Consider the following 26,278-nt stretch of genomic DNA (forward strand, 5'->3'; position numbering starts at 1 on the left):
GACTACAACTCCCAGAGGGCCCCGCGCGGCACCAACAGGAAGGGGGCGGGACGGGGGGGCAGGAAGCGGAAGCGGAAGCGCGGCGCAGCCGGCATGGAGCCCGCCGAGGGGCCGGGCGCGCTGGGCTTCCACGGCGACGAGGAGATCATCGAGGTGCTGGAGCTCGGCCCGCCCGGACCCGGTGAGGCACCGCCACCGCCACCGGCACCGGCACCGCCACCACCGCGGGGCATCGGGCACGGCCGCCCCGGGCAGGCCCCGGCCCCCCAGGCCCTGTCAGGCCCCCCCCGGGCCCTCTCGGCCTCCCTCAGGCCCTGTCAGGACCCCCCCGGGCCCCCTCAGGCCCTCCCCGGTCCCCCCCCGGGCCCTCTCGAGCACCCCCCGGTCTCTCTCGGGCCCCCCCAGGCCCTGTCAGGCCCCCCCCAGTCCCTCTCGGCCCCCCCCAGGCCCTTTCAGGACCCCCCTGGTCCCTCTCTGTCCCCTCCGGACTCCCCTCAGGCCCTCTCGAGCACCCCCCGGTTCCCCCCGGTCCCTCTCGCCCCCCCCAGTCCCTTTCAGGTCTCCTGTGGTCCCTCTCGGGCCCCCCCCAGGCACTGTCAGGCCCCCCAGTCCCTCTCGGTCCCCTCCGGGCCCCCCCCGGGCCCTTTCAGGTCCCCCCCGGTCCTCCCCAGTCCCTCTCGGTCCCCCCAGTCCCTTTCAGGTTCCCCCCAGTCCCCCTCAATCCCTCTTGGCCCCCCCCCCCCAGGCTCTGTCAGGCCCCCAGTCCCTCCCTGGTCCCCCCCAGTCCCTCTCAGCCCCCCCCGGTCCCTGTCCCTGTCCCCATGTGGTCCCCCGGCCAGGTTCCTGGCTGTCCCATGCCATACACTGAGCCCCCCTGTCCCCGCAGATGACCTGGCCGACGAGATGGAGGATGTGGACTTCGAGGACGAGGAGCCCGATGGCCCGGCGTGGGAGACAGAGGACGACAATGATGACGAGGAGGAAGGGGGGGGGACGGACGGCATGGAGGCGCAGGATGACAGCGAGGTCACCTTCGGGCTGCACTCGGGTGAGCGGGGGCTGCCGGGGAGCTGCTGGCCTCCTCCTGGCTTCCCTTGAAGGGAGGAGGCGTGGAGGGAGAGGTGGGGGGGCCCCACCAGCCTGCCCTGCAGACCCCCCTGTCCCTCTGCTCTTCCCTGAAGCTTCTGTCTTCTGCGTGAGCCTCGACCCCAAGACCAACACGCTGGCGGTGACGGGCGGGGAGGACGACAAAGCCTTCGTGTGGCGCCTGAGCGACGGGGAGCTGCTGTTCGAGTGCACAGGTGAGGAGCACGGGGGGGCACCCCGTTGCTCGGGGCTGGCCAAGCCAGCAGCCACGTCCCCGATAGCACCCTCTGCTCCCTGCCGCCCCTAGGGCACAAGGACTCGGTCACCTGCGCCGGCTTCAGCCACGACTCCGTCTTCGTGGCCACGGGCGACATGTCCGGGCTCATCAAAGTCTGGCGGGTGGACGCCAAGGAAGAAGTCTGGTCCTTCGAGGTGGGGGACCTGGAGGTGAGCTAAAAGGCTGGATGGGGGGGACGTGGGGCTCCTTCCCCTCCTCCTGGGGGCCGCTGCCCCGTGACGCTGCCCCTCCCCTCTCCGCGCAGTGGATGGAGTGGCACCCCCAGGCCCACGTCCTCCTGGCGGGCACGGCCGACGGCAACTCCTGGATGTGGAAAATCCCCGGCGGGGACTGCAAAACCTTCCAGGGCCCGGCGTGCCCGGCCACGTGCGGCAGGATCCTGCCTGACGGTGAGGCGTGGGGACCCTCCGGGGAGGGGAACCTCACCGGTTCTGGCCGCGGGGAAGCTCTGGCTCAGCGCCCCGGTTCTGCCTGGCCGTAGGGAAGCGAGCCGTGGTGGGGTACGAGGACGGCACCATGCGCATCTGGGACCTGAAGCAGGGAACCTCGCTGCACGTGCTGAAAGGTAGGGAAGGAATTCATCGCCTGCGGCGCGGCGAGGAGGCAGCACCCTGCTTGCTGCCCACGCCTCTCCTCCTCGCCCAACAACAGGCCAGGACGGCCACCAGGACCCCTTGACGTGCGTGGCCAGCAACCAGGACGGCAGCTTGATCCTGACGGGCTCCGTGGACTGCCACGCCAAGCTGGTCAACTCCGCCACGGGCAAGGTGAGCCCCTGGTGGGGGCTTTTGCTAGCCCAAAGCAGCCTGCGGTGGCCACGGGTGGCCAGCAGGAGGCGTGCCTGGCCAGCAAAACCAGCAAAACCATCGCCTGCAGCCTGCTGGGGGGGCTCACGGGGCGTCTCCCCTCCCGCAGGTGGTGTGCGTCTTCAGGATGGAGAGCGCGGCCCCCAAGGCCCCCGCCGGCGAGGGCGAGGAGGCCGAGTCCAACTCGGTGGAGTCGCTGGGCTTCTGCAACGTGTGAGTGGGGTTGGTTTCCAGCCCCTCGGGTCGTCCCTCGTCGCCTCGGGGCTCTGCGGGGCCTTCACACGCTCCCTTCCCTGCCTCCCCCGGCTCCCCGTGACGCCTGCTCCCCTCTCTGCAGGATGCCGCTGGCTGCTGTGGGCTACCTGGACGGCACGCTGGCTATCTACGACCTTTCCACGCAGACCCTGCGGCACAAATGCCAACACGAGGTACTGCCTGACACCCTTTTTCGGGGTCTGTGACCTTCTGCAGCCCTAGCCAAGCCTGTCTTAGAGCCCAGGGGCTTTCCTGGCTGGCCGGGGGCCGGTTCCTGCTTTCTGCTTCTCCCTTGGCCCTCGGGTTTCCCCTGAGGCAGCTGCCGTGCCCGCAGGGGATGTGCCTGAGGCCGTCTCCTCTCTGCTGTGGGGGCACGGGGGCGCTGACCCCGCTGCCTCCCTGCTCCCATGCCGCAGTCAGGGATCGTGCAGTTGCTGTGGGAGGAGAGCTCGGCCGTGGTGTACACCTGCAGCCTGGACGGGGCCGTGCGGCTCTGGGACGCCCGCTCGGGGAAGCTGATCAGCGAGTACCGGGGGCACTCGGCCGAAATCCTCGACTTCGCCATCAACAAGTGAGCGGGGAACCCCTGGGAGGTTGGGTGCTGAGACCCCAAAAGCCCCCAGCCCCCTCTGAGCCCTGTCTCCCCCCCCCAGGGATGCCTCCGTTGTGGTGACGACCTCCGGCGACCACCAAGCCAAAGTTTTCTGCGTGCAGCGCCCCGACCGCTAGGGCTGCGGCGGGAGACAGGGGCGAGGGGCTCCCTCCTCCTCCTCCTCCTCCAGCCTCTGCTTTGTAATTTTCCAGCCTGCCCCGCTCCGCCCTCGCTGCCTGGGGGCTGGGGTTGGGGTTTTGTATGAAAATGTCTTTAATTATATAAATTATTTCACTTAACTCGCCCCCCCCTCCTGCTCTGCTTGCTGGGGAGGGAGAGGAGCTGGGACTGCCCCCACCCACCTCCCCCAACCCCAGGAGCTTCAGGAATTCGCTGCCCTAATGCTTCCTGGGCTTCCTTTGGGGTTCCTGAGGACCAGGATTCGATGTGGCTGCCCTGAGCTGAGGGGTGGCAGCAGCTGGTTTTATTGGGGTCAGGCTGGAGGCAGAGCCCCAAACCCCCTCCTGGCAGGAGAAGAGAGAGGGGCTACGGAGTGAGGGAGGAGGGAAGCTGCAGGACACGGTAATTTCCCCATGGTTAGCTTTAACTTCCCCCTGCGCTTGTCTTTCCACGTGCATTGACAAGCCAGAAGCCCCCCAGCTCTTTAAGATAGAAAGATCTCCTTTATTAATGAACCCCAACAGTATTTCTTCAGATACAGGAGTTTTGGAACTCAAATACTCAGAAGAAAACAAGTTAATATTGCATTATTTTCCTAAGAAATACTGCAACTTATTTCCGGTAACATATTGCAAAGCGAAACAGCTTGAAAAGGAAAAAAAAAAAATTAAAAAAAAAAAAGAAAAGAAATTTAAGTCAATCAAACTGGAATTAAGGTTTGTTTTCTTGGAACGATCGAGTCCTTGCAAGCACAGCTCGTTTCTGCAGATTACTCCCCAAACTGTCGTACAAACAGACCCCGATTGCTTGAATTCCTTATGAGCCCACAGAGGTGCAACATTAAAAGCTACGATTATCGGGTAGCAAGTGCCCCAACCTTCATCCTCCACAGCAGCCTCCGTGCCCCGGCTGTTAACGGGTTGTGAACGTCTTCCCCCTGCAAGGATGGACGCGGAGAGAGGTCAGTGCCTGTTCCGGGCTGCCTCTGGCTGGCTGCTGAGCTCCAGGGCAGCTTTTTGGCCAGCAGATGCTTGCCCTGAGCTCTCAGAGACACAGGTAGGGGCAGTTCAGGGCTCAGGGGTGTTTTATATGGCACCGAGTGCAGAACAAGCCCCGTGGGAAGGCTCCTAGCCCCGCTGAGCTGCTGGCCACAGGCAGGAGGAATCTGCTCCGGCCCCCAGCTGCCCACAGCACCCCCCGTCCCCGTTTTCCACTCACGTGATTGTTTTCATTTCTTTCTTCTCTGCGTCTGGACGGGCACGGTTCAGCACCTTGAGGAAATCCGATGTTTTTGCCCTCATGCGCGTGTGAATATAGGCCTGCAGAAACAACGCGGGGACGCTTCAGGATCCTGTCCTCAGGGCTGAGGGTTTCGATTTTGAGTCTTTCAGCCAACCACAGCTCAAACCTCCCCTTTCCCCCCCCGGCCGCATCCCCTCGGTACCTTTGAGCACTTGATGTGATAGTGCAGGTAGTCCCGGAACGTGTGGATCAGGTTTATGGTGTTGTCTCTGGCAGCAGCGTTGGTGTGACGGGGGAACAGCACTGAAAGAAAAGCAGCCACACGACCCCGTTACCCCCTTCCTGACCCCATTATCCCCTCCCGACCCCATTATCCCCTCCTGGAGCTACCAAAGGGCTTCGGGCTCCTCTGCTGCTGCAGGCTTTTGGACTCGCTGCCTGCTTTGCTCCCTACAAAGAGCCCGTTAGCGCGCTGCGTAAGCAGGATTAAGCACCACTTGTGATTTCAAACACAGGGCTTAGCAGCGCTTTCCCACCCGCTGTCACGTGCCCAAGGCTCTCTCGCAGCAGCCTGGACACAGCTGGAGGCCAGGCCGAGTGCCCAGAGGTGACGCTATCGCAGGGAGCTGTGGCTGCTACCTCGGGGCTGTGCCCCACATCCAAGGGCTGAAAAACCTTTGGTCTGCGCTCCAAACCACAGCCACGCCAGCCTGAGCAGCCAGCCAGGACCCCCAGTTTCTCTCCCTTCAAACAGGAGCAGGGTTTGGGCTCCTCAGCTCTGCTGCCCAGGAGGAATCGATGCCTGCTGGCCAGCAAAGCGGTGCCTCCGCAGGCAGGGGAAGGTGCTTCGGAGACAGAAGCGTTTGGCCGAGAGCAGAGAGGAAGAGCTGGAGACACAGAGCTCGCAGCCCCGCTCCTGCCAGTGACTGCTGGGCCAGCACTGCACAGCTGGCTGCAGCTGGAGCAGCCACAAATACAGCCACATGCCCATGAGAAAAGCCTCTGATTTCCGCGCTCTCACACCAAATTCCACTCGGTCCCGACAGCGTGTGGCTCGCTGCCCGCTCCCCAGCTCATAGCCCCGGAGCTGCCCGCTTACCGAAGGTGATGTAGCCGATATTGTCGCCGACGGCTGCGTCGGTGTCTTTCAGCTCCAAGGGTGGCTCCCTGTGGCTGAAGAGCACCTGTGGGGCTGTGTGACTGGCCCGGCGACCCTCCTTGAACTCCTGAAAACAACAAAAATCGGGTGATTCCCACCGTGGCACGCCAGGAAAGCAAGTGGGGCTCCTCTCTCCCGCAGGGTCACGGGGCAGAGGTTTCCCAGCTTTCCCTGCCATTGCAGAAAGCATCTCCCACCAGGTGGCTTCACCTGGGCAGGAAAAGGCACCAGTGGGGTTTGGAACTCGTGCGCGAAGCCTGCTCCTCCCAGCTCTTCTCTAAGCCCTGAAACGACGCCTCCAGGCAGATCTTTTCCCACTAGGGAACCTCTCAGGAAGCAGCAAACACTCGTTTCACGTGGAATGAGCCAGCTCTGCATTGCAGGACCGTCTCTAAACGGGGCTGGGAAAGTCCAGACCCCGTCTCCTGTCCTGAGGCAGCACAATCTCCCCCCCTCTGCCTCACGGGCAGGAGGACCCGCGCTCCTGTTGGAGAGCCAAGTAGTTCACTGGGGTTTCCTTCACGAACGCTTAGCTTGCACTTCTGCCCGCCGATACCAGAGGGGATGGCTTCACTGGTTGGTTAATGGCCAGGTTTTTCTCCATGAGAGCCCAGATAAGCAGCTGGGTGTTACGCAAGAGCAATAGCTGGAGGGAAGGAGCCAGCGTGACTCAGAGTGGAAACTCTTGTGGCCAGGCAGGAACAGGATTTGCTGTAGTGAAAACCAAGAACTTGGGACATGCAGACTCTGGGACAGCCACTCCCTTGAAGCCTTGCCCTCTCCCCAGGAGCCTCACAAACCCGGTTTCGTTCACTTCACACCTCCCTGCTGGCTTATAAAGCTCAACTGCAGGCTGTGGGCAATGCTGGTGGGGAACAGCTCAAAACCAGAGCAGATGCCCTGCCCACAGGTAAACACACAGACAGCAGAGCCGTGAGGTAAGATACCCACTGCTGCCATCACAACACTCCCTGTCGCAATGATCTCCAACACAGGTGAACTGGTATCCAGCAAACTGGGCCAGTGTCTCGCTGCCCCCAGGCCTGTCAGCAGGCAGGAGGGCAAAAGCTCAAACCCCAGACCCTTTCTCCACGATGCCCGTTTCCATACCTGCATGAACACCTTCCCAATCACCACGTCGTCATCATCCTTAAATACCGTGCTGAACACAACCGTGACGCGGTCCTTTTTTGCCTCCACATACCTGCAGGGGGGGGGGAGAAAGGAGAACCCGGCTGTGAACAGAGCTGCTGGAGCTACCACCGGACGAGGAGGCAGCTGCGTGACGAGCTCAGGTAGATGCAACAAACCCTCACGGGCCCGCCTGCTGGAAATTTCCCCTCCCAAGATTGTATTTACACGGAGCAAAACATTTCTGTTGGGAGCGGCCGATTCCTTTCCTGCGTGCAGCCACAAGCGCTCCTGCTAATAGAGGCTCTTGTATAACGTCTCTGCAGCCTGAGGGGTGAGCAGAACCCTCCCAGGCTCCTTACAGCCTAGGACAGGCCCTTATTACCATGGCAAAGCACAGAGCAACAGCGTTTCCTGACTTTCCACCACATCCTACAGCTCTGAGCAGAGGTCTGCCTCCATTCCTCGAGCACTTACATTGTCTCATCGTCCCTGTAGTGGATGACGGCTCTTTTCTCTCCTTCTTTGCCCTCTTCTTGGAATTTGAAATACTTCTCAAAGACCGAAGCAAAACAGTTGCGCTTCAACATGCCGGCTTGGTGCACGATAGCATCCTTGTCCGCTGGGAGGTTCTCCAGGTCGTAGAGCAAGGAGACGTTGTAACCTGGGGAGGGCCAGACACCAACCTTCAGCATCTCAGGGCCTTACTGCAGCCAGGCACACGTTTTCTGCAAAGAGACGCCCACAGCCCAAGCACCCTGCCACCACCTGTCCCATCTTTGCCTCGAGGCCTTCCAAAAGCCCCGGGGGCGACCGCTTCCCACCCCCCTGCTGCCAGGAGCCGTGCCCGGTGGGCACGTGGCCACGGTAACATCCCCGGGGCTCCTTCCCCAGCTCCCAGACACACGTGCGGGCTGCGTTTTGTGCAGTTTTGTGCAGTGAGTAGGAAGAGAAGCTGTCACAGGTAACCATGGTTTTCCTGTGCCTCACAAAGCGTCTCTGCGAAGAACAAAGACCCAGCCGTGAGGAACAGCGGCTTCCCGGGGGAGGGCTGCACTGAGCGTTACAGCTCGTGCCGCGAGCTGCTTCAGCCCTGACGTGCACAAGGCACCCTTCGGGTTGCCATTCGCTGCACAGAGACGCAGACATCGGGCTCTGGGAGCGCAGCCTCCATCTGAGCGTTTCCGAGGTGACCTGAGTCACTCTGGAGCTGCACGCACACACGGTGTGAATATTACAGCAGGGTTACCTGATTCAGGATTTACCAAGTAGCTCCCATAGACTTTCTTCAATACCTAGGAAAGAAACGGACAGGTTTTTTTTTTTTCCAGAAGTTTGAAATTTAGATTTTTTTTTTTTTTCTCCCTGGTCAAACGGAGCGTGGCCAAACAGCTAAGTCACTGGCTTCTTGTTGTATTGCCTCCTCCTTCTCCCTGAACCCCGCTGGCAGGGAACAAGCTGCAGGGCAGGAGGCAAAACCAGAACTTTTTAAAGTTCTTGCTAGTTCTGAACTTCTGTGGACAAGAATCCCCCTTCCACATGCCTCGTGGCTTCAAAGAACGGTCAGCGGAGCTCGGCACGGCAGCTCTGAGGGCTACAACCCCCCTCCCACCCTGAGGGCAGCCCCCAGGGGTTTAGGATGCAGAAAACCTTGCAGAGCACGCCCTGGTGCTCTCCCTGCACGCTCTGAGATGAGGTCAGGTGCAGCGTGGCCGAGCGATCGCCTGCCTGGCCTCAGCCCATTCCGTGGGACAGATGGGGATGGAGAGGAGACTGCCAGGCGGCTTGGATGCCTCCCAGAAGCAGAGCCGCCCACGGCACAGCACAAACCTTTCTTCGAGCATAATCACTGCTGAATTTTACATCAATGGCAATTTTCAGCTGAGCCACGGCTCCGTGGCAGTGAGGGGGCCGGGAACAGGAGGCATTTCGCAGAGAAGCACAGAACGACGCTGTGGCAGAACTGGCCCTCCTGGGCTGACACCCACCAGCACCACGCAAAGAGGATGCACGGGCTCTCTGCACGCCAAAAAACCTCCTCTCAGCAGAAAGCCTGCCTGCAGCGGCCCAGGGAGATGCTCTGCCTTAGCAGGAACTCCACTTCGGCTTCCCAGCGGGGTTTCACCAAAGACCGAGCGGAGGAAGTGCCGAAACAAGCTCCGTCTTCTCCAGGGAAGCACGGAGAGAAGCAGTTTGTTAAACAGCGGTTTAAAAATGCAACTTCTATTTAGTCAGCACTCCCAAGGCAGTCCTGCAGAGTTCCCATCTTCCTCTCAGAGCTTGACAAGTCGGCTGGCAGCTGCCCTCACTGCCAGCACGGCACCAGGGCCTGAGCACAGCAGCCAGGGGCAAAGAGGCCTCGTTGCAACCTGCAGGGATTCACTTTGGGCTCAAAGCTCCCGTTTCTCGCCCGACTCTCTAATTCCTGGACCGGTTTCCTCGTTTCCCTCCACGGACAGACACCCAGTGGCAAAAACCTGCAGGGTGCACCCCGTTTGCTAACGGGAGGAGATTTGAAAATTGACTCAGGAACTGAGTCACACTTCCTGCCTCGCCACCCAACCACGGCTCAGAAAGGCTCCTGCTTTCTACCATAAATGGCCCTCCGCAGCCCGAGCCCATTCAACAGGAACTGAACCTGCTCCTTCGCACAGCAGCAGCAAAAAGGGAAGCAGGCCGTCTGCAGATCAAGGTCTGCACACACGGCTGGAGCCCATCAAGCGTGGTTAGAGTCAGACGAGCAGCGCCACGGGACTCTGGAGTTGTCTTGCTGCCTTCCTGCACTAGAACATCTGCCAGGGAAACTGCTTCTGCCAGGCCTCGCACTCCTTTGGAAGGGATTTTGGAGTTAGTGATGCCTTTTTTTGCCTTTCAGGCTGTAGGGTCAGAAAAGATGACTGCTAATTCCCAGGAGAATGGGAGCGTGCTTTGTCTTCTAGCGAAGCAGGAATCCTGTTTGGCACAGGAGTGTCAGCACAAGGTGGAAGCACAGACAAATCCAGACACTTCTCTGCAAGTCAGACCCTAACAACATCCCAAGGGCACTGCCTGTGCTGATGAAACCTCTGTAGGCTCAAGGCACCGGATGTCCAGAGATACTCACTCACCTCGTCAGCACCATGTTCCTGGAGTTCTTTGTAGAATTTCAGAGAAATACTGACCATCACTTTTGTCTTATCTCCGTTGGGGTTTGAAATATGGTAAAGGACTCCATCGAAGTCTGTGAAGCAAGAGAGAAAAACGTAAGGAACTTGAGAGGGAGCGTTTCCTATTTCTGGGGAACTCTTTCCCTGTGCATTCTAGGAATTCCATGGGGTGACACGTTTCCTGTCCTCACAGATACACCACGAGAAAGCCCTCACTGGGTAACATCACACTGTTATCCTTCAAAGGGCTGGAACAGCTTTGACATGCCCAGCACAGATCACAAGATCCAGCCTGGTGCCACTCAGCATCCCCAGCAAATCTGCTCGCCTTCAGCGCACAGGGACACAAACGTGCGGGGATGGGAGCCGTCTGGATGCCAAGCACAGCAAGTGACTGACGTGCCCACCAGGCCACAGCTGCAGCCTGGGGGAGAAAAAAAAAGCCATCAGCAGAGCAAAGGCAGCTCAGGCACTGCCTGCTGAGCTTCCACTTCGCTGCAGAAGGGGCAGCGAGGGCAGGAGGGGGGCAAGGCAGCCCTCCGGGCACCCAGCACGCTCCGCTTGGCCGCGGAGCCCCGCAGCTCGCACAAATTCCTGGTAACAGAAGTGAGACATTGGCTGCTGGTGAGCACTTGTGCTTCCTTCGCTGCTTCTCATCCTAGAGAGGAAGCTTCAGGCTCCGAATTCATCTCGCCTGGCACCCCAAGCCAGCTTTCTAACAACCCTGAAGACCTAACAGCAAACAGCACCACGTCTGGGGCTGGAGAACGGGTGAGATAAAAGCCAGCCAGTGCTCACACCAAGTGCTGTGACTGCCAAAATCATCCCTGGGGGCTAAGCCCCGGGGAAGGTGGACGTATAGAGAAAACACAGGGCAGCCTACAGGAGGCTTGGCACCTGCAGCACACAGCTCTGGGTGTTCAGAGTCTGTCCTGGCGCTGCTCTTCCCTCTGCCAGTGGTGCTGGGTGAATTTGGGTGCGCCAGGATAACCACAGGCAGGCCACAAAAAAAAAAAAAAAAAAAAAAGAAAGGTGAGGAGAACTCAGCGCTTACCTGCAAATGTTACTTCTACTGCCTCTGGTTTATTTCTGGAAAGAAAAAAGGACAGAGAACAAAGGAGGTAAATGAGAAATCAAACAGCAGCCTCCAAGCTGTGAAGAAAAGAGGATTAATTTCCAGTGCTGCATTTCTCCCAAGCAGCTCTGAAAAGCCTTCTAGCTCCTGCTGGTCGGGTAGCAGGTAACCTTTGACAAGAAGCCTCGGCTCACTCCCCATTCCTATAAATACCAGTCTTACCAGAGAGGGTATAAAAGAGGCCTCGAAGCTGGCAGAGATTGCTGCTATTTGGAGTTTAATAGGTTTGGAGATCAGACTGCAGATTTCAAGTGAGTTAGGGGACACTTTTGGGGACAGTGCTGGGGACTAACGCTACCAGTGCCGCCTTTAGGATCTCAGAGCAGCACCAGAAGCATCTCACACGCCGTTTGTGTTTAGATACGCAGATTTAATAACCCCTTCACAAAGGGTATTTGCCAGTTTGCCTGTGAGAGTTTTTTTTGCCAAAACTCACCCTGCACAAGTGTCCCGCTGGGTACCAGGCACCACCAAGGAAGCAACAACTCCCTATTTACCTTCTTTCGGCTTATCCCAGAGAGGCTTTCAGGTTTTTTTTCCCTGCTCAGCAGAAAGCATTGTTCTTCCAAGCGCTTTCCTGCAGGCAGTCTCATTCCTGGAAGCCCCGAATGACCACAACGTGCTCAAATCAGCAGGCAACGCAGAGCCCAAGGCACCGAGCAGCACCAATCCCAGGCCGTGCACGGGGTCAGCTACGCTTTACGTGGGCAGAAAGGGAGGAATCATCCCCCGGGCAGGGATCCTAAGTGGAAGGGAGGAGGCGGTGCTGCTTCCTGAGAGCCATTAGCTGCAAAAAGCAGCATCCCTTCTATTTGGGAGACCGGAGAGGCTCCGTCCGTGGTGCTGCATCCCTGAAGATGAAAACCGTGCCCCCGAATTGTATCTAAACCGCTGCTGCTCGCCGAGGACTGCTCGAGGCAGAGATGGGAGAAAATCCCCGCGATCCCACACGGTCAGGCGACGCAGATGCGTTCCTCTTTTAGAGCGCCACACTCAGACTCCGGAATCAGCGCGGATGGCAATAGAAATTTTTTTTTTTTTTATAAAAAAAGCAACCCGTGTAGGAAGCTTTAAAGATAGCGCAGTCAGGCACACGAGAGCTGGGAATATTAAAGAGGACGCATCCTCAAAGCTGGGCTCCGTCTCCTGAGAGTCACAGCGCTCAAAGCCCAGTCCCCAAGCGCGCGGAGCTGTCACCTCCTGGCTCTCGGCAGCCCCTCCAAACACAAATCTCACCGTGAGGAGCGAGGGAAGCACCTGGCAGACAACGAGCAACGGAATGATTTTGCTGAGGAAGGACAATGAGCCCCTGCTCGCTCAGCCAGCACCAAGGGAGAGGGGAAAATGACTTGTCAGGGTATTTCAGAAGCTGAGATCGCGACCCGAGGCAGGTTAGGAGCTTTGCACGCCAGCCTTTGTTCTGCACACAAAAGCTCCAGGCGGGCACGGCCCCATTTCCACTCATTTCATCACCAAAGCAACTTCTTTTAAGGCGGATTCTCTCAGCTCTCTGCCCAGGGGCTGGCGGTGAGAAGGGCGATGTAGGGGAGAAGCGGGGAACCGGGTGCAACTCCCGGGCGCTGGAAATCCAGCGGCTGCCTGGAGCGCTCACGTGAGCCGCATGCAGAGCTCCTGGCGGCCACGCCGTGCCGCAGGATGGCTTTCAGCTTCCAGTCTCGTGCAGGGGGAGGCAGGGAGGCTCCCGGCCCTCGCAGCCCGGCAGTTTGACCACCCAGCAGCTCGGCTCTGAGCGCTGCCTTCTGCCCGGCACATCCCAGCACGCAGGGTGCCCGTGGAGGGATGGCAGCAGGCACTCAGGAGCAACAGCAAAGCTCTGCTGGGACAGCATCGCCTCAATTTTCACGCAGCCGACTTCCAAACTTCCCTGCCTCGCTCTCAGGCCAGCTGGCTGAAGCATCTCCCGCATCACAATTAAGGCTTGTACCCAATACAGGGAGAAGGCAATTATTTTAAAAGCTGCAGGCGTGCAGATATTCTAATATTTTGCTCCATAGGAGGGGAAGAAAAAAAAAAAAGGGGGGGAGGGGGGTGAGGAATATGTCAAAGCTGAGAGCTTCCAGCTCCAAGCAGAGCTCGCAGATCGCTGGAGTCGACACGCAGAGCGAGCCAGATTCGGAGACAGACTGCAGGCTCTCGCTGCAGAAAGGTCACCCCAATAAAAAAATGATGAGCAACGGCTAAAATTATCCACACGGTTCCTCCACAATCAAGCTCTTCCACACCGCTCCCCGGGAGGCACTCGGGAAGCACTCCCGGGGGTGACGCGGAGCGGGCCCCTCACGGGAACCCAAGCTGCAGGGCACAATGCCCTGCCTGCTCCCTGTTCATGCAGATTTGTTTTCTTCTGCACGGTGGGCAAGCACTAAGGCACGATTTGGGGTAGCTGATTAATTTGCCAGCAGTTCAGGGCAAGCTACGTGTGGCTGCAAAGCCACAGCCATGGAAACGAGCCCCATGCCACACCTCCCCTGCTAAATCAGAGGGCAAATTGGGGTGAAGATTCACTGGGCACAAAGACAGTCACCAGCACTTCACACCTAAACCGGGCTGTTTTTTTCCTCTCTGTGCACATAGCAAAAAAAAAAAAAAAAAAAAAGACACGAAGATGAAAACCCCGAACCTGGCAGAGCTCACTTCCTCCCACCCCGTTTCTCTCAGCAAAGGGAAAACCCGAGCGTGCCTCCAGCTCCCAGGCAATTCCTCGAGGCGCAGCGAGCCGCCCTGCAGCCCGCGGAGCAGTTTGCTCCCTCCACACCCGCAGAGGCTCAGCCGATGCCCCGCGGAGCAGCCAGGTATTCCCCCAGCTCGGCAGCTTTCAGCACCGAGTCGCTAACCGCAGGTATTTTCGCAGCGGCTTCGGGCCACGGTTTAAAGACGTTTGCAAGACGTTGGTTTAAAACGAGAAGTTAGAGAGTTAAATTTAAGAAGCGTCACCCCCAGAGACCTGAGAAATCAAGCGAGAGGGGGGAGCACGGAGGAAACGGCCTCGGTCACAGGGCTGCGAAAAGCAGAGCGCTTCTCAAGTGACTCGAGGATAAAGGTGGCACAGAAAAGGGCCCGGCCGGGGGTCCCTTCCCCAAGCAGCCAGGGCAGGCTCCACCCCACGGATGCCAGCGCCGTGCTGGGCTTCTCCAGGCTTTGTCCCCACACAAAGGTGCCCGGTGCTGCTCCTGCCAGCAGTGGCAGCGAGCACAGGGGCAGCTGGGCTGCAGGCACAGCCACCCGAGGGCCACCCCAGGGGCTGAGGCAACCAGGCAGTGCTGCAGGTGCCCCACAACCGGCCCCGACACCCGCACACCCCCAGCCCCGTGAACCCAACGCTGGGGCTGACCCAGGGGTGTGACAGGAACCCGCTCCCCGCCCCCAGGCGATGGCTGCGGGCTGCCGCTGCCTTCCTGCCCCTCACCCCTACTCCAGCCCCATCCTCACTCCCTCAACGCCGCAGCCCCTCCCCACCCCCGGGCCCTGCCCATCCCCTCCCCACTGCAGCCGTGACCGCCCCCACAGCCCCCTATACCCCTCCATAGACTCCCAATCCCCCCCATAGCCCCCTATACCCACCCCCACAGCCCCCTATACCCACCCCCACAGCCCCCCAATCTCCCCCCCACAGCCCCCTATGCTCGCCGTAGCCCCCCAAATTCCCCCCAACAGCCCCCAATCCCCACCCACAGCCCCCAAATCCCCCCCCTACACCCTCCAAATCCCCTCCATACCCCCCAAATCCCCCTCCACAGCCCCCAATTCCCCCCTATAGCCCCCAAATCCCCCCCTATAGCTCCCCATAGCCCCCAATCCCCCCCGTTTGGCCCCCTATACCCCCCTCACACCCCCTAAATCCCCCTATACCCCCCCCATCCCCCCAATCCCCCCTCATAACCCCCTACAGCCCCCCCCATCCCCTCCCCCGGCCCATCCCCATCCCCCCTCCCACCCCCTTACCCCTCCCCCACCCCCTCAGGCCCTGAGGCCTCCCCCGGGCCCCTCCCCTTCCCCCCCCCCCGCTTCCCCGAGCCGTACCCGGCGGCGGCGCCGTCGAACTTGAGGGTGAGGGTCTCCTCCACGATGCGGTTGTTGACCTCCAGCAGGATCATGGCGGGGCCGGGGGGAGCCGAGCTCCGCTCCGCTGCGCGCACCGGGGGGACCCGCCCGAGCCCTGCGGCCGCCGCTTCCGCTTCTCCTCAGCGCCTCGCGCGTCACTTCCGGCACCCGCCCGCCGGCGGGAGGGAGGGAGGGAGGGAGGAGGGCGCATGCGCGGAGGAGCCGCTGGGAGGACACGCCCACCGCGGTGACGTCACGTGCGGGGGCGTGGCTACTGAGGGGGCGGGGAGAAGGGAGGGGTGGGAGGGGTGGGAGGGGTGTGGGGGGGGTGAGGGGGGGGGAGGGAGGGGGGGGGGGTGCAGGGAATTTGGGGGGGCTCCAGGGAAATAGGGGGGGCCCTGGGAATTTGGGGTGATCCTGGGAATTTGGGGGGGCCCCAGGGAAATAGGGGGGCCCCTGGGAATTTGGGGGGGCCCCAAGGAATTAGGGGGGGTGCAGGGAATTTGGGGGGGCCCCAGGGAAATAGGGGGGACCCAGGGAATTTAGGGGGGGCCTAGGGAATTTGGGGTGACCCTGGAAATTTGGGGGGGCCCCAGGGAATGTAGGGAGGCCCCAGGGAATTTGGGGTGACTCGGAGAATGAGGGGTGCCCCAGGGAATGTAGGGGGCTCCAGGGAATTTGGGGTGTCCCCAGGAATGAGGGGGGGCCCAGGGAATTTGGGGGGGGGCAGGGAAATAGGGGAGCCCCAGGGAAATAGGGGGGACCCAGGGAATTTGGGGTGACCCTGGGAATTTAGGGGGCTCCAGGGAAATAGGGGTGACCCAGGGATTTAGAGGGGCTCCAGGGAATTTGGGGTGACCCTGGGAATTAGGGGTGCCCCAGGGAAATAGGGGGCTCCAGGGAATTTGGGGTGACCCTAGGAATTTGGGAGGGCCCCAGGGAAATATGGGAGCCCCAGGGAATTTGGGGTACCCTAGGAATTAAGGGGGTCCCAGGGAATTAGGGGTGCCCCAGAGAATTTAGGGGGACCCCAGGGAATTTGGGGTGCCCTAGGGGTTTAGGGGTGCCCAACGGAATGTAGGGAGGCCCCAGGGAATTTGGGGTGACCCAGGGAAATAAGGGGGCCCCAGGGAATTTAGGGGGGACCCAAGGAATGTAGGGGTGTCCCTGGGAATGAAGGGGGCCCCAGGGAATTAGGGGTGCCCTAGGGGTTTAGGGGAGCCCCAGGGAATATAAAGGGGTGTGCCAGGGAATTTAGGGGTGCCCTAGGGAATATAGGGGTGTCCCTGGGAATTTGGGGTGATCCTGGGAATGAAGGGAGTCCCAGGGAATTTAGGGGGGAGCAGGAAAATAAGGGAGCCCCAGGGAAATAGGGGGGACCCAGGAAATTTGGGGTGACCCTAGGAATTAAAGGGGTCCCAGGGAATTAGGGGTGCCCCAAGGAATATACATGTAGGGGGGCCCCAGGGAATTTGGGGTACCCTAGGGGTTTAGGGGTGCCCCAGGGAATGTAGGGAGGCCCCAGGGAATTTGGGGTGACCCTGGGAAGGAGGGGAGCCCCAGGGAGATATGGGGGAGCCCCAGGGAATATAGGGGTGTCCCGGGGAATTAGGGGTGTCCCAGGGAAATAGGGGAACCCCAAGGAATATAGGGGAGCCCCAAGGAATATGGGGGTGTCCCAGGGTATTAGGGGTGTCCCGGGGAATTTAGGGGACCCCGGGGAATTAGGGGTGTCCCAGGGAATATAGGGGAACCCCAGAGAACATAGGGGCGTCCAGAGAATATAGGGGTGTCCCAGGGAATTTAGGGAAACCCCAAAGAATATAAGGGGGCCCCAGGGAATTAGGGTTATCCCTGGGAATTGGGGGTGTCCAAGGATATTAGGGGTTTCCCTGGGAATCTAGGGGAGCCCCAGGGAATTTGGGGTGTCCCAGAGAATTTAGGGCATCCCCGGGGGCAGGGGGTCCCCAGGCCACCGGAGCAGCCGTGGGGATGCAGGAGGAGCCCAAGGGGTGCCCCAAAATCCCAAAGCAAGGGGAGGGGGGGGGTTGCCCAGGCTGGGGGGGCCGTGGAGGCTGCCACTTCCCCTTGGTGGAGGAGATTTTGCAACCTCGCTTCCTCCCCGGGCCCCATAAAGCTGCTCCTCGGCACCGGGGCGGCCGGCACAGGTGAGGGACCCGCTGGCGGAGGCTCCCCCGGGCACCCCAAAGCTGCTTTTGGGGGGTGACGGCCCCAGAACGAAACCCACAGCCGGGGCACGGAGGGGAGAGGGTTGGGGAGATCTCCCCAGCACGGCTGGGAAAGGGAGAGGATTTTTGGGGTCCGGAGGAGGCAGCTGATGGAGGGTGAGTCTGTGGGGTGCTCGGCTTTGGGGTGGTTTGGGGACACCCCGCTCCTTCTGCGGGGAAGGGGGTGCTGGGGGGGGAGCCCCCCGAGCTCCAGGAGGGGTCCTTTTGGGGTGAGCCCCCCCAACCCAGGGGGGACCCCGGTGTCCCCAGGAGGGTCTGTGAGCGGGGTCGGGAGGGGAAGCGGGGGGTTTCCCCTTTTTTTGGGGGGAAATCCGCTTCCTCCGGGGGGGGGGGCGCAGAGGAACTGCAGGGATTGTGGCGGCCAAAAATAGGGCGAGGGGAAGCGGGGACAGCTCGGGGGGGTGGGTTTGGGGGGAAATCCCCCCCACCCCGGCCAGGAGGGGAAGGTTGCTCCTGGGGTGAGCGTCGGGGTTCAGCCCCGGTGCCACGGAAGGGCTGGGGTAAAAATGGGGTCGGAAAAGGTCCCAAATCGTGGTGGGGCAAGGCTGGAGCCCCGGTGGTGTTTGGGGACAAGGGGCAGGGCGTGGAGGTGTCCCCAAGGGCCAGGCGGGGCTCCACCTGCCATTTCCCCATCGCGGGGGCCGTGGGGTGCCCGGCAGCGGAGGAACAGGAAAGCCAGAGACGTGAAATCTTCCCAAAACCGCCCCGCAAAGGGTGACACATCTTTCCGTCCGGGGGGTGCAACCTCACACGGGGACGGGATGGGACCGGTGGGGAGAAAGGGGTGAAACCGCCACCAAACCCGCCCCGTGCTCGGGGGGGTGCCGCGGGGTCCCCAAATATTTCCGAGGCGCACCCCAAAAATGGGGTTTTGGGGGTGCTGGAGGGGGCGGGCTGAGAGGAGGTGGCTGGGGACCCCCCCCGCCTTGGGGACGGACGTGGAGGGGGCACGGGACGGGATGAGGTGGGGTGGGTGGGGGGCGTTGTGCCGGGGGGACGCTTTGGGGGCGGCGTCCGGGCGCCCCGTGCCTGGCACGGGGGATGCTCAGGGTGCCCGGTGGCTCGCAGGCGGGATGGACACCATCTCCTTCAACGGGGACCTCTCGGATTTGCTCTACAACTACACCTACGACTACAGCACGGCCCTGCCCGACGCCGCCATCCTCTCGTCCCCCTGCCGGCCCGACGGCTCCGTCCTCAACAAGTACCTGGTGGTCTTCGTCTACTGCCTCGTCTTCGTCCTCAGCCTGCTGGGCAACGGGCTGGTGGTGCTGGTGGTCACCTCCTCCCACGCCAACCGCTCCGTCACCGACGTCTACCTGCTCAACCTGGCGGTGGCCGACCTGCTCTTCGCCCTCACCCTGCCCCTCTGGGCCGCCTACCGGGCCCACGAGTGGGTTTTCGGCACGGTGATGTGCAAGGCCGTCTCGGTGCTGCAGGAGGCCAACTTCTACAGCGGCATCCTGCTGCTGGCCTGCATCAGCGTGGACCGCTACCTGGCCATCGTCTACGCCACCCGCGCCGCCACCGAGAAGAGGCACTGGGTCAAATTCGTCTGCCTGGGCATCTGGCTCTTCTCCGTGCTGCTCTCCCTGCCCGTGCTGCTCTTCCGCGAGGCCTTCGTCTCGCCCAGCAACGGCACCGTGTGCTACGAGCGCATCCGGGGCGAGGACACGGCCAAGTGGCGCGTGGTGCTGCGGGTGCTGCCGCAGACCTTCGGCTTCGCCCTGCCCCTCCTGGTCATGCTCTTCTGCTACGGCGTCACCGTGCACACCCTGCTGCGCACCAAGAACGCCCAGAGGCAGCGGGCCATGAAGGTCATCCTGGCCGTGGTGCTGGTTTTCCTCGTCTGCTGGCTGCCCTACAACATCACGCTGGTGAGCGACACCCTGATGAGGACGCGGGCCATCGCCGAGACCTGCGAGCGCAGGAACCACATCGACACGGCCCTCTCGGTCACCCAGGTGCTGGGCTTCTCCCACAGCTGCCTCAACCCCATCATCTACGCCTTCATCGGGCAGAAATTCCGCAACAGCTTCCTCAAGATCCTGGCGCAGCGCGGGCTCATCAGCAAGGACGCCGTGGCCCGCTACGGCCGCACCTCTTACGCCTCCACCTCCGGCAACACCTCCACCACCCTCTGAGCCCTCAGGGCAACCCCTCAGGGCACCCGGGTGGCCATAAATGAGGGCTGCCGGTGGCTGGGGGTGCGTGTGGCCACCCGTGTGCGCGGTGCCGTGCGGCGGGGAGGGTGGCAGCGGGGTGACTCTGAGCCCTGGTGGCACCGCGACGCCGTGGTGAGGTGTGAGGCCACCGAGCGTCGGCACGGGGGGGACCCCGGGGAGGTGCCGGGTGCTGCCCGCCCTCCCCGCCCGCCTGGGATTTTGGGAACCCGTGGCCCCCGTGTGACAGCTCAGCAATAAAGGAGGTGGCGGGTTTGTCACCCGTGTGTGGCTCCTGTTGGCCGGGGGGCTGGGGCATGTCCCCGCTGCGCCACGCTTCCTGGGGACAGCGGGCACAAATCCCTGCAAGATCCCCTCCGTGGCCCTTCCCTGCTCGTGGGGACAGCGAGCTGGCCCTGTCCCCCTGCCCCCCCTGAGGGTGGCAGCTCCTGGGGCACCCACCCCATGTCCCCCCGGTGCCGTGGGGCCGGCCCGTCGTTGTGCAAGGAGCCGGGAACCTGGCCTTACACAACCTGTGTGGGGTGGAGGGAGCTTTTCCGCCCCAGCTTGGGCAACCGGGGCTGGCAGCGGGGCGAGGAGGGGGCTGTGACCCTGCCGGGGTCCCGCCTGCCACCCTGCTTGTGCCCAGCATCGGGGTTTCTGCCCTAGGGTCTCCCCAGGAGGGTCCCACCTTGTTCTTCTGTCCCCCCTGCTCCGAGCTCTTGGGGAGCCTTAATCCCGGGGGGCCTTAATCCCGGGGGTGTGCAGGATGGGGACAGCTGGGGACAGGGCACGGGGGGGTCCCCCGCACCCAGATGCACGGTTTGGGGGGCTCAGGGCGGCTCGGCAGGGCCAGCCCATCACCTCTGCGTCTGGGAAAGCTCTTGCCCAAGCGGCGCCTTGCAGCCCGGCAGGAAACCGGGGCTGTTGGCCAAGAGCCCTCAACACCAGGACGGGGCAAAGCCTGGGACACCCCGCTAAGGGACAATCCCCGTGGGGAGGGCTCGGACACCCCCGTGCCACCGTCCCCCTGCCCACCCCACCCCACTTGTGCTGCCGACGGACAGACAACACCGGAGGCGCTGGGCTGGCAGGACCGGGTTTGTTTCCCTCTCCACGGGCCGGCCGTGAGGAGAACATCTCAACCCCAAAACCCGGGGTGCCAGGACCTGCCCGCAGACCCCGTGCCCCCATGCGCAGCGGGACAGCCCCCCCTCGGGGCTCACGTAGCCGCCGGGTGCCTCTGCTGGTAGCAGAGCAGGCAGCACCTCCCCTGCTTGCCCACGTCCACGGAGCACGCGTGGCACACCTTGCCCTGGCACAGCCTGCCAAGAGGAGGGGGTGCGGTGAGGGCTGTGCCACCCTGGCACGGCGTCCCCACGTCCCCCGGTGACCCCCGGTGTCCCCCGGTGTCCCCCGGTGTCCCCTGGTGTCCCCAGGAGCCCACCTGCAGCTGTAGCGCCGGGAGAGGAGGCGGAAATCCTTGTGGCAGCGGGCGCACAGCCCTGCCTCGCGGGGAGCCGGGCTGGGTGCCGGAGCATCGATGCCCTCCGTCTTCTGCCACAGGGCGTCCTTCTCCCTGCGGGGAGGGAGGGGACACGGGGAGGGGACACGTCACCTGGGCTGGTCGTGGGTGCGTGCGTGTGCCCGGGCGGGTGACGGGGTCCGTGCAACAGCCCCTCTGCTGCTGCTGTGCCCAGGTTTGTGCCATAAAAGCCACGGGTGACAGCCTCGCTGCTGCTGTCCCCGCACCGTGGAGGGGGTCTGAGGGTGTGGGAGGCTGTGGGAGACCCACGTTGGGCACCCGAGGGTGGCACGCCAGACCCCTGGGCTCTGGTGCCCTCCTCCGGGCGCCGGGATTTGGGAGCCCTCGCGTGGCCCCGCGTGGCCCCGTGGCTCACCGCAGCAGCTCCAGCAGCCGCCCCTTCATGTCGCGGATCAGCTCCTGCTGCCGCGCCTGCTCCGCGCCGCGCGTGGCCTCCCGCTCCAGCGCCTCCCGCTGCGCCCGCTGCAGGGCCGCTGCCCAGCGCTCCCCGTCCTGCCGGGCCCTGCCACGGGGCGGGCACGGCACCGCTCAGCCCCGGGGGTGGCCGTGGGGAGAAGGGCTCCCCGTCCCCGGGTGCCTGTCCCTCTGTCTGTCCCCCAAAGCCAGCCGGCTCCCCGGCCCCACAGCTCGCTGTCCCCGCACCGTGCCCATCCGTCCCTCCCCACACCCGTCCCTCTGTCCCTCTGCCCTCCCAGCCATCCGATCGCCCCAAATCCATCCCTCCAGCCTCCCCGCCCATCCCTCTCTCGCCCCAAATCCATCCTTACCCCCCTCACCCCACCTCCATCATCCCGCCCGCCCCCCATCCATCCCTCCCTCCACCTCCCCTTCCCCCTCGATCCCCAAACCCCTCCCTGCCCTTCCCCAGCCCCCCCAGATCTGCAGCGGGGCACCAGGGGTCACCCCTCCCGCGTGCCCATGTGCTTGTAGGGCCGGGGGTCCCCACGGCGTGTCCCCCCCCCCACCTGCTGAGCTGCTCCTGCAGCCGTGCCACCTCCTCCCTCTGTGCCTGGAGCTGCTGCTGGCTCTGCCGAGCCTCCTCCTGCGCCTCCTTGGCCAGGGCTGCCAGGCGCTGCGGGACAAGCGGGGCTCAGCCCTCACCCCCTGACCCCCCACCCCACAGCGGGACCCCCCCAGCTTGCCCGTACCATCACCATATCAGCGGCCGTGCCGGGGTCCCCCTCTCCCTCTCCATCCACCGTGGGGTCCTGGGGACCCCGGGCGAGCTCCAGCGCCCTCCGCAGCACCTCCTGGAGCGCAACCGCCTCGCCCGCATCCTTCGGGGTGCCCTCATCTTTTGGGGTGCCCTCATCTTTCGGGGTGCCCGTCCGTGCCCGCTCCTCCAGCGCATCCTGGCAGTCCTGCAGGCGCGAGGCCAACGCCGCCGCCTCCCCCAGCGCCGCGGCCAGGCGGGCGCCCTGCTCCTCCGCCACCTCCCGCCACCTCCGGGCCTCCTCCTGCGCCCGTGCCAGCGCCTGCGGGCCCCCCGCCTCGGCCAGCGCCCGGCTGAGGAAGACGTTGGTCTCCCGCAGCGCTTCGGCCTCGCGCTCCCGCAGCCGGGCCTGCCGGGCGCTGCTCTCCTCCCGCTGCCGGTGCCGCCGCTCCTCCCGTGCCAGCCGGGCCGCCAGCGCCCGCGCCGCCTCCTCCTGCCGGCACAGCTCGGCACGCAGCCGGGCCACCAGCAGCGACGCCTCCGGCCCGGCCGTGAGCCCTGTGCCGGGTGGCGGTGATGGGACGGGGTTGGCACCCAGCTGGGGGACCTCCGTGGTGCTGGGGATGTCCCCTTCTTCCTCCTTTGCATCCTCGTCCTCCTCCTTTTCATCCCCGTCTTCCTCCTGTTCGTCCTCATCCTCCTCATCCTCCTCCTTTTCATCCTCATCCTCCTCCTTTTCATCCTCCTCCTCCTCCTTTCCATCCCCATGACCTTCCTCTTCATCCTCCTCCGTATCCAGCTCCCTCTCCACGTCCTCCTCCTCCTCCTCACCCCCCACGGCTGGGCTCGGTGCCCTGCGTGGTGCCGCGACGGGCTGCGAGGGGTCACGGGCATCGCAGGGTCCCCCCGTGCTGGCACCGCCTGGCTGCGGGGCTGTCTTTGCCACGCTGGGGCGCACCAGTGTCCTGGAGGGGACACGAGGCTCAGGGCCACCGAGGCCACCGGGTGTCCCCCCCTACGAGCCACGCTCCCCGTAGGGCCCAGCACTGATGGAGAGGGCTGAGCGGGGCGCGGGCGCGCGGTTGGCACGGCCGGGGGGCCCTGGATGAGGGCAGGGAGGGGATGCTGATGACCGAGAGCCTCCAGTGTCCCCCCCAAATTGTCCCCGTGCTCACTCAGAGAACATGGGCCAGGCGGTGTCCAGGTCAGCCCTGCGCAGGGCCAGCTGGAAGGTGACGCCGTCCAGCTCGTACAGGCTGCCCAGGATCTCCGCCCGGCGCTGGGGGCTCAGGAAGGGGCTGCGGGCGTAGTACCACTCGCTGCAAGCACACAACGGGCTCGAAACCCCCCCTGGCCGTCACCCCACAGCCACATGAACCCCCCCGGTGCTCTCACCTCAGGCTCTCGGGGTCGAGCAGGCAGAGCTGCAGCGACTCGGCCAGCTGCCGGTGCACCAGGCAGTAGCGCAGGAAAGCCCGGCCCCTGCCCACGGGGGTCTTCAGCTTTGGGGGGGGGGGAGCGAGGGTTAGCCAGTCCCCACACCCTGCTGCCCCCAAAGCCCAGTGCAGGGGGGCTCCGAGGCTGGTTTTGGGGGCTCAGGGAGCATCGGGGGCGCTTATGAGAGGGGAGGGAATCGAGGAGTGCGCGAGTGCCCGTGCGTGCAGGGGGTGCGCGCACACACGCGTGGGTGCCCCGTGAGCCCCCCCCCCCCCCCGTGGGTGGCCCGTGCCCACCTTGTCCAGCGAGGTGACAAATTTGACGCCCTCGTGCTCCTGCCGGCGCCGCGCCAGGCCCTGGCACAAGAAGTCCCAGTAGTCCTTCCGCTGCCCAAAAAAACTCTTCTTCTCCTTCAGGTCGAACTGCAGGGACACGGGCTCGGTTGGGGGGTCCCCGTGTCCGTCCCCGTCCCCCCCTTTCAAGCTGTCCCCCCGTGGTATCCATCCGGCTCCTCCAGTGGGCACCCAGCGCGGCTCCTCGCAGTGTCCCCAGCTTGGGGACAGCCCCGGGCGCCGTCTCCGTGCCTCAGTTTCCCTCGGGGCTACCTGCAGGAGGAACTCCAGCTGGGCGCAGAGGCTGTGCAGCTCCCGGCTGCCGTCGGTCACCGGCCGGTTCTGCTCCCGGTAGCCGCGGTTCAGCTCCCCGATGGTCTCTGCGGGGCGCCAGGGATGAGCTGGCACGGCCCTACCCGGGCACCCTGCCCAACCCCGCAGCTCCCAGATCCCAACCCCGGGGATTTCTGCCCGCAGGTGAAAGAGGAACCCGGGGAGGGAGGCGCAGGGGGGAGCGGCGGGAGCAGGGGGGCACAGGTACCCGGCGGGCGGCGGTGGCGGGGATGGGTTTGGGGGCACGGGGGAGCTGTGTTGGGGTGCCAGCGGGATATTGGGGACGTGGGGACACGCTGGGGGGGTCGGCACGCTGCCACACTTACTCTGCAGGTCCCTGATGACACGGTTGAGCTCCCCGTCCCCTGCCATGGCTCCGTCCCCCAGCCCAGGGGGGGGGCTCTGCAAAGGCAGGGTGCCTGTTAGGGGTGCCGGGCCTCTCCCCACCCCACAGACAGGGGTTAGGGGTTATAACCCCCCCCGGCTCCGCCACGGGGCTGCCTTCCCTTCAGGGAAGAAACAGGGGTGGGCTCAGGCACCCATTAACCCCATTAACCAGGGTATGGGGTGGGCAGTGCCACCCCGTCCCGTGCGCCCTTGTCTGCCCACGGTGCCACGTCCCCAAAAACCCTTGGGCTCTGCCACTGCCCGGTTCCTCAGGGTGCTGCTGGCGCTCAGCCACCCCTCCTGTCCCCGTCCCCGTCCCTGTCCCCGTCCCCGTGTCCCCTAGGATTCAGGATGTGGCTTTGGCACAGGGGAAGCGCTGCCTTTGCTTCTGCTCTCGCTTCCCTTGCGCGCGCCACGAAGAGCGCGGGGGGCTCCCGGCACGGGGCAGGGGGGGTAGGAAAAGGGGACACCACCCCAAATGCAGACCCCAAAAATGAAATGAACCCCCTGCTTGGGGCCCCCTGGGGGCAGGTCGCTGCCACGGGGCTTTGTGGGGACAACAGGGACACCCGGCCTCCTGTCCCTGTGCCCTTGGGCGCCCTTGGGTGCCCTTGGACGTCCCTGTCCCTCCCTGCCCGCCCTGCCCGTGCCTCAGTTTCCCCATCGGAGCTGCCCCCCCCCCCATTACCTGCAGCCCTTGGGTGCCCCCGGGGTGCCGCCGGGTGCCGCCGGGTGCCGGCTGCTCCCCGCTCCCACGCCGCGCCCCGCTCCTTCTCCTTTTGTACCTTCGCCCAGGAGGAAGTGCACGGGATGGGGGTGGCCGTGTGTCCCCCCCCCGGCACCCCGCACCGAGCCCCACAGCTCTGCCCCCCCCCCCCCAAGCAGCCAGCTCCCTGCACCATGGGGGGTGTTGGGTACGTGGGGACCCTCCTGGATGGATTTCTGCAACGGGGGGAGCACCCCGACACCCCCCAAAGGGTGGGCACAAGGTTTTGGGGTGCTTTGAGGGACCGCCCCCGTGTTTTGGGGAGCGGGTTTGGCTACGAGCAGCCACGGGGGGAACAGCATCCCTAAGGGACAGAGCCCCCCCCATGCACAACAACCCCGGGGGGAACATCCCCTAAGCACAGAGCCCCCCCCAGGAGGGGCAGACCCCCCAGCAAAACCCATAACCCCTCCTTAGGGTCCCCCCCCCAAAATGCTGTGCCCAGAACCGGGGTGCAAACACCCCCCCCGTGCACCCCAACCGTGCCCCCCCCTCTCCATCAATGCAGGACCCGGGGACCCGCTGCCACCCCGCTCTCCGGGGGGCTGCCCCCCACGTCCTGCCCCCCCCCCCCATCCCTCACCGTCACCCCCTGTGCCCCTACCTGTGCCACGGGGGTCGGGGGGGGGGCGGGGGGCACGGCCACCCCCAGCCTGGCCTCGCTCGGCACCAAAGCGAAAGTAGGAAGTGCGGCACCGAGCGGGGCCTGCCCGGCCCCCCCTCGGGGTGCCGGCATGTGGGGTGCCCCCCCGGCACAGGGCAGAGCCCCCCCCATCCCCACCACCCCGCACCACCCCATAGCCACCCAGCCCAGCACCCTA

At 63.7% G+C, this 26,278-nt stretch overlaps 4 protein-coding genes and 1 long non-coding RNA gene across 6 annotated transcripts; 3 read left to right on the forward strand and 2 right to left on the reverse strand.

Annotated features, from left to right (window-relative positions):
• The first annotated feature begins 30 nt into the window (after positions 1-30).
• Positions 31-3,336, forward strand: AAMP (angio associated migratory cell protein). Its single transcript, XM_084524397.1, has 11 exons — positions 31-181; positions 887-1,048; positions 1,182-1,301; positions 1,394-1,533; positions 1,629-1,773; positions 1,866-1,949; positions 2,036-2,151; positions 2,300-2,403; positions 2,528-2,618; positions 2,862-3,016; positions 3,099-3,336. Exons 1-11 carry the CDS (start codon positions 94-96, stop codon positions 3,172-3,174), a joined length of 1,281 nt encoding a protein of 426 aa, XP_084380523.1. The 5' UTR covers positions 31-93; the 3' UTR covers positions 3,175-3,336.
• Positions 3,337-3,700: 364 nt separating this feature from the next.
• Positions 3,701-15,250, reverse strand: ARPC2 (actin related protein 2/3 complex subunit 2). Its single transcript, XM_084524399.1, has 10 exons — positions 15,072-15,250; positions 10,950-10,984; positions 9,857-9,969; positions 7,999-8,044; positions 7,227-7,413; positions 6,729-6,822; positions 5,559-5,685; positions 4,662-4,762; positions 4,436-4,536; positions 3,701-4,154 (listed from the first exon to the last, which is right to left on the reverse strand). Exons 1-10 carry the CDS (start codon positions 15,143-15,145, stop codon positions 4,130-4,132), a joined length of 903 nt encoding a protein of 300 aa, XP_084380525.1. The 5' UTR covers positions 15,146-15,250; the 3' UTR covers positions 3,701-4,129.
• LOC311439104 lies at positions 10,991-14,401 on the forward strand. Its single transcript, XR_014694540.1, has 2 exons — positions 10,991-12,930; positions 13,022-14,401. It is a non-coding gene; the product is annotated as an uncharacterized lncRNA (long non-coding RNA).
• Positions 15,251-17,193: 1,943 nt separating the features above from the next.
• On the forward strand, positions 17,194-19,784 carry LOC311439105 (C-X-C chemokine receptor type 2-like). 2 transcript variants are annotated; one of them, XM_084524401.1, is made up of 2 exons: positions 17,194-17,260; positions 18,410-19,784. In XM_084524401.1, exon 2 carries the CDS (start codon positions 18,415-18,417, stop codon positions 19,483-19,485), a length of 1,071 nt encoding a protein of 356 aa, XP_084380527.1. In that variant the 5' UTR covers positions 17,194-17,260; positions 18,410-18,414; the 3' UTR covers positions 19,486-19,784. The 2 variants fall into 2 exon arrangements, with proteins under 2 accessions (XP_084380527.1, XP_084380526.1); XM_084524400.1 differs by having other exon boundaries at positions 17,197-17,437.
• Positions 19,785-20,591: 807 nt separating this feature from the next.
• Positions 20,592-26,172, reverse strand: RUFY4 (RUN and FYVE domain containing 4). The gene is made up of 12 exons (XM_084524403.1): positions 26,062-26,172; positions 25,380-25,476; positions 24,631-24,706; positions 24,245-24,351; positions 23,936-24,061; positions 23,598-23,704; positions 23,378-23,521; positions 22,198-23,167; positions 22,015-22,121; positions 21,405-21,551; positions 20,951-21,082; positions 20,592-20,828 (listed from the first exon to the last, which is right to left on the reverse strand). The coding sequence occupies exons 3-12, from the start codon at positions 24,674-24,676 to the stop codon at positions 20,726-20,728; spliced, it is 1,989 nt and encodes a 662-aa protein (XP_084380529.1). The 5' UTR covers positions 24,677-24,706; positions 25,380-25,476; positions 26,062-26,172; the 3' UTR covers positions 20,592-20,725.
• Positions 26,173-26,278: the final 106 nt, after the last annotated feature.

The sequence above is a fragment of the Aythya ferina genome, assembly GCF_964211825.1.
Source record: "Aythya ferina genome assembly, chromosome: 6".
Classification (NCBI taxonomy): domain Eukaryota; kingdom Metazoa; phylum Chordata; class Aves; order Anseriformes; family Anatidae; genus Aythya; species Aythya ferina.

Excerpts from the sequence above, each read along its gene's own strand:
- AAMP (XM_084524397.1), top strand. The coding sequence starts at position 94 with ATGGAGCCCGCCGAGGGGCCGGGCGCGCTGGGCTTCCACGGCGACGAG. Across the intron at positions 1,534-1,628 it reads TCGAGGTGGGGGACCTGGAG|TGGATGGAGTGGCACCCCCA; the intron begins GTGAGCTAAAAG and ends CTCTCCGCGCAG. Across the intron at positions 3,017-3,098 it reads CTCGACTTCGCCATCAACAA|GGATGCCTCCGTTGTGGTGA; the intron begins GTGAGCGGGGAA and ends TCCCCCCCCCAG.
- ARPC2 (XM_084524399.1), bottom strand. The coding sequence starts at position 15,145 with ATGATCCTGCTGGAGGTCAACAACCGCATCGTGGAGGAGACCCTCACC. Across the intron at positions 4,537-4,661 it reads ATCACATCAAGTGCTCAAAG|GCCTATATTCACACGCGCAT; the intron begins GTACCGAGGGGA and ends TTGTTTCTGCAG. Across the intron at positions 4,155-4,435 it reads AAAGAAATGAAAACAATCAC|GGGGAAGACGTTCACAACCC; the intron begins GTGAGTGGAAAA and ends CCATCCTTGCAG.
- RUFY4 (XM_084524403.1), bottom strand. The coding sequence starts at position 24,676 with ATGGCAGGGGACGGGGAGCTCAACCGTGTCATCAGGGACCTGCAGA. Across the intron at positions 24,352-24,630 it reads TGTCATCAGGGACCTGCAGA|AGACCATCGGGGAGCTGAAC; the intron begins GTAAGTGTGGCA and ends GGCGCCCCGCAG. Across the intron at positions 23,522-23,597 it reads CTCGACCCCGAGAGCCTGAG|CGAGTGGTACTACGCCCGCA; the intron begins GTGAGAGCACCG and ends GTGTGCTTGCAG.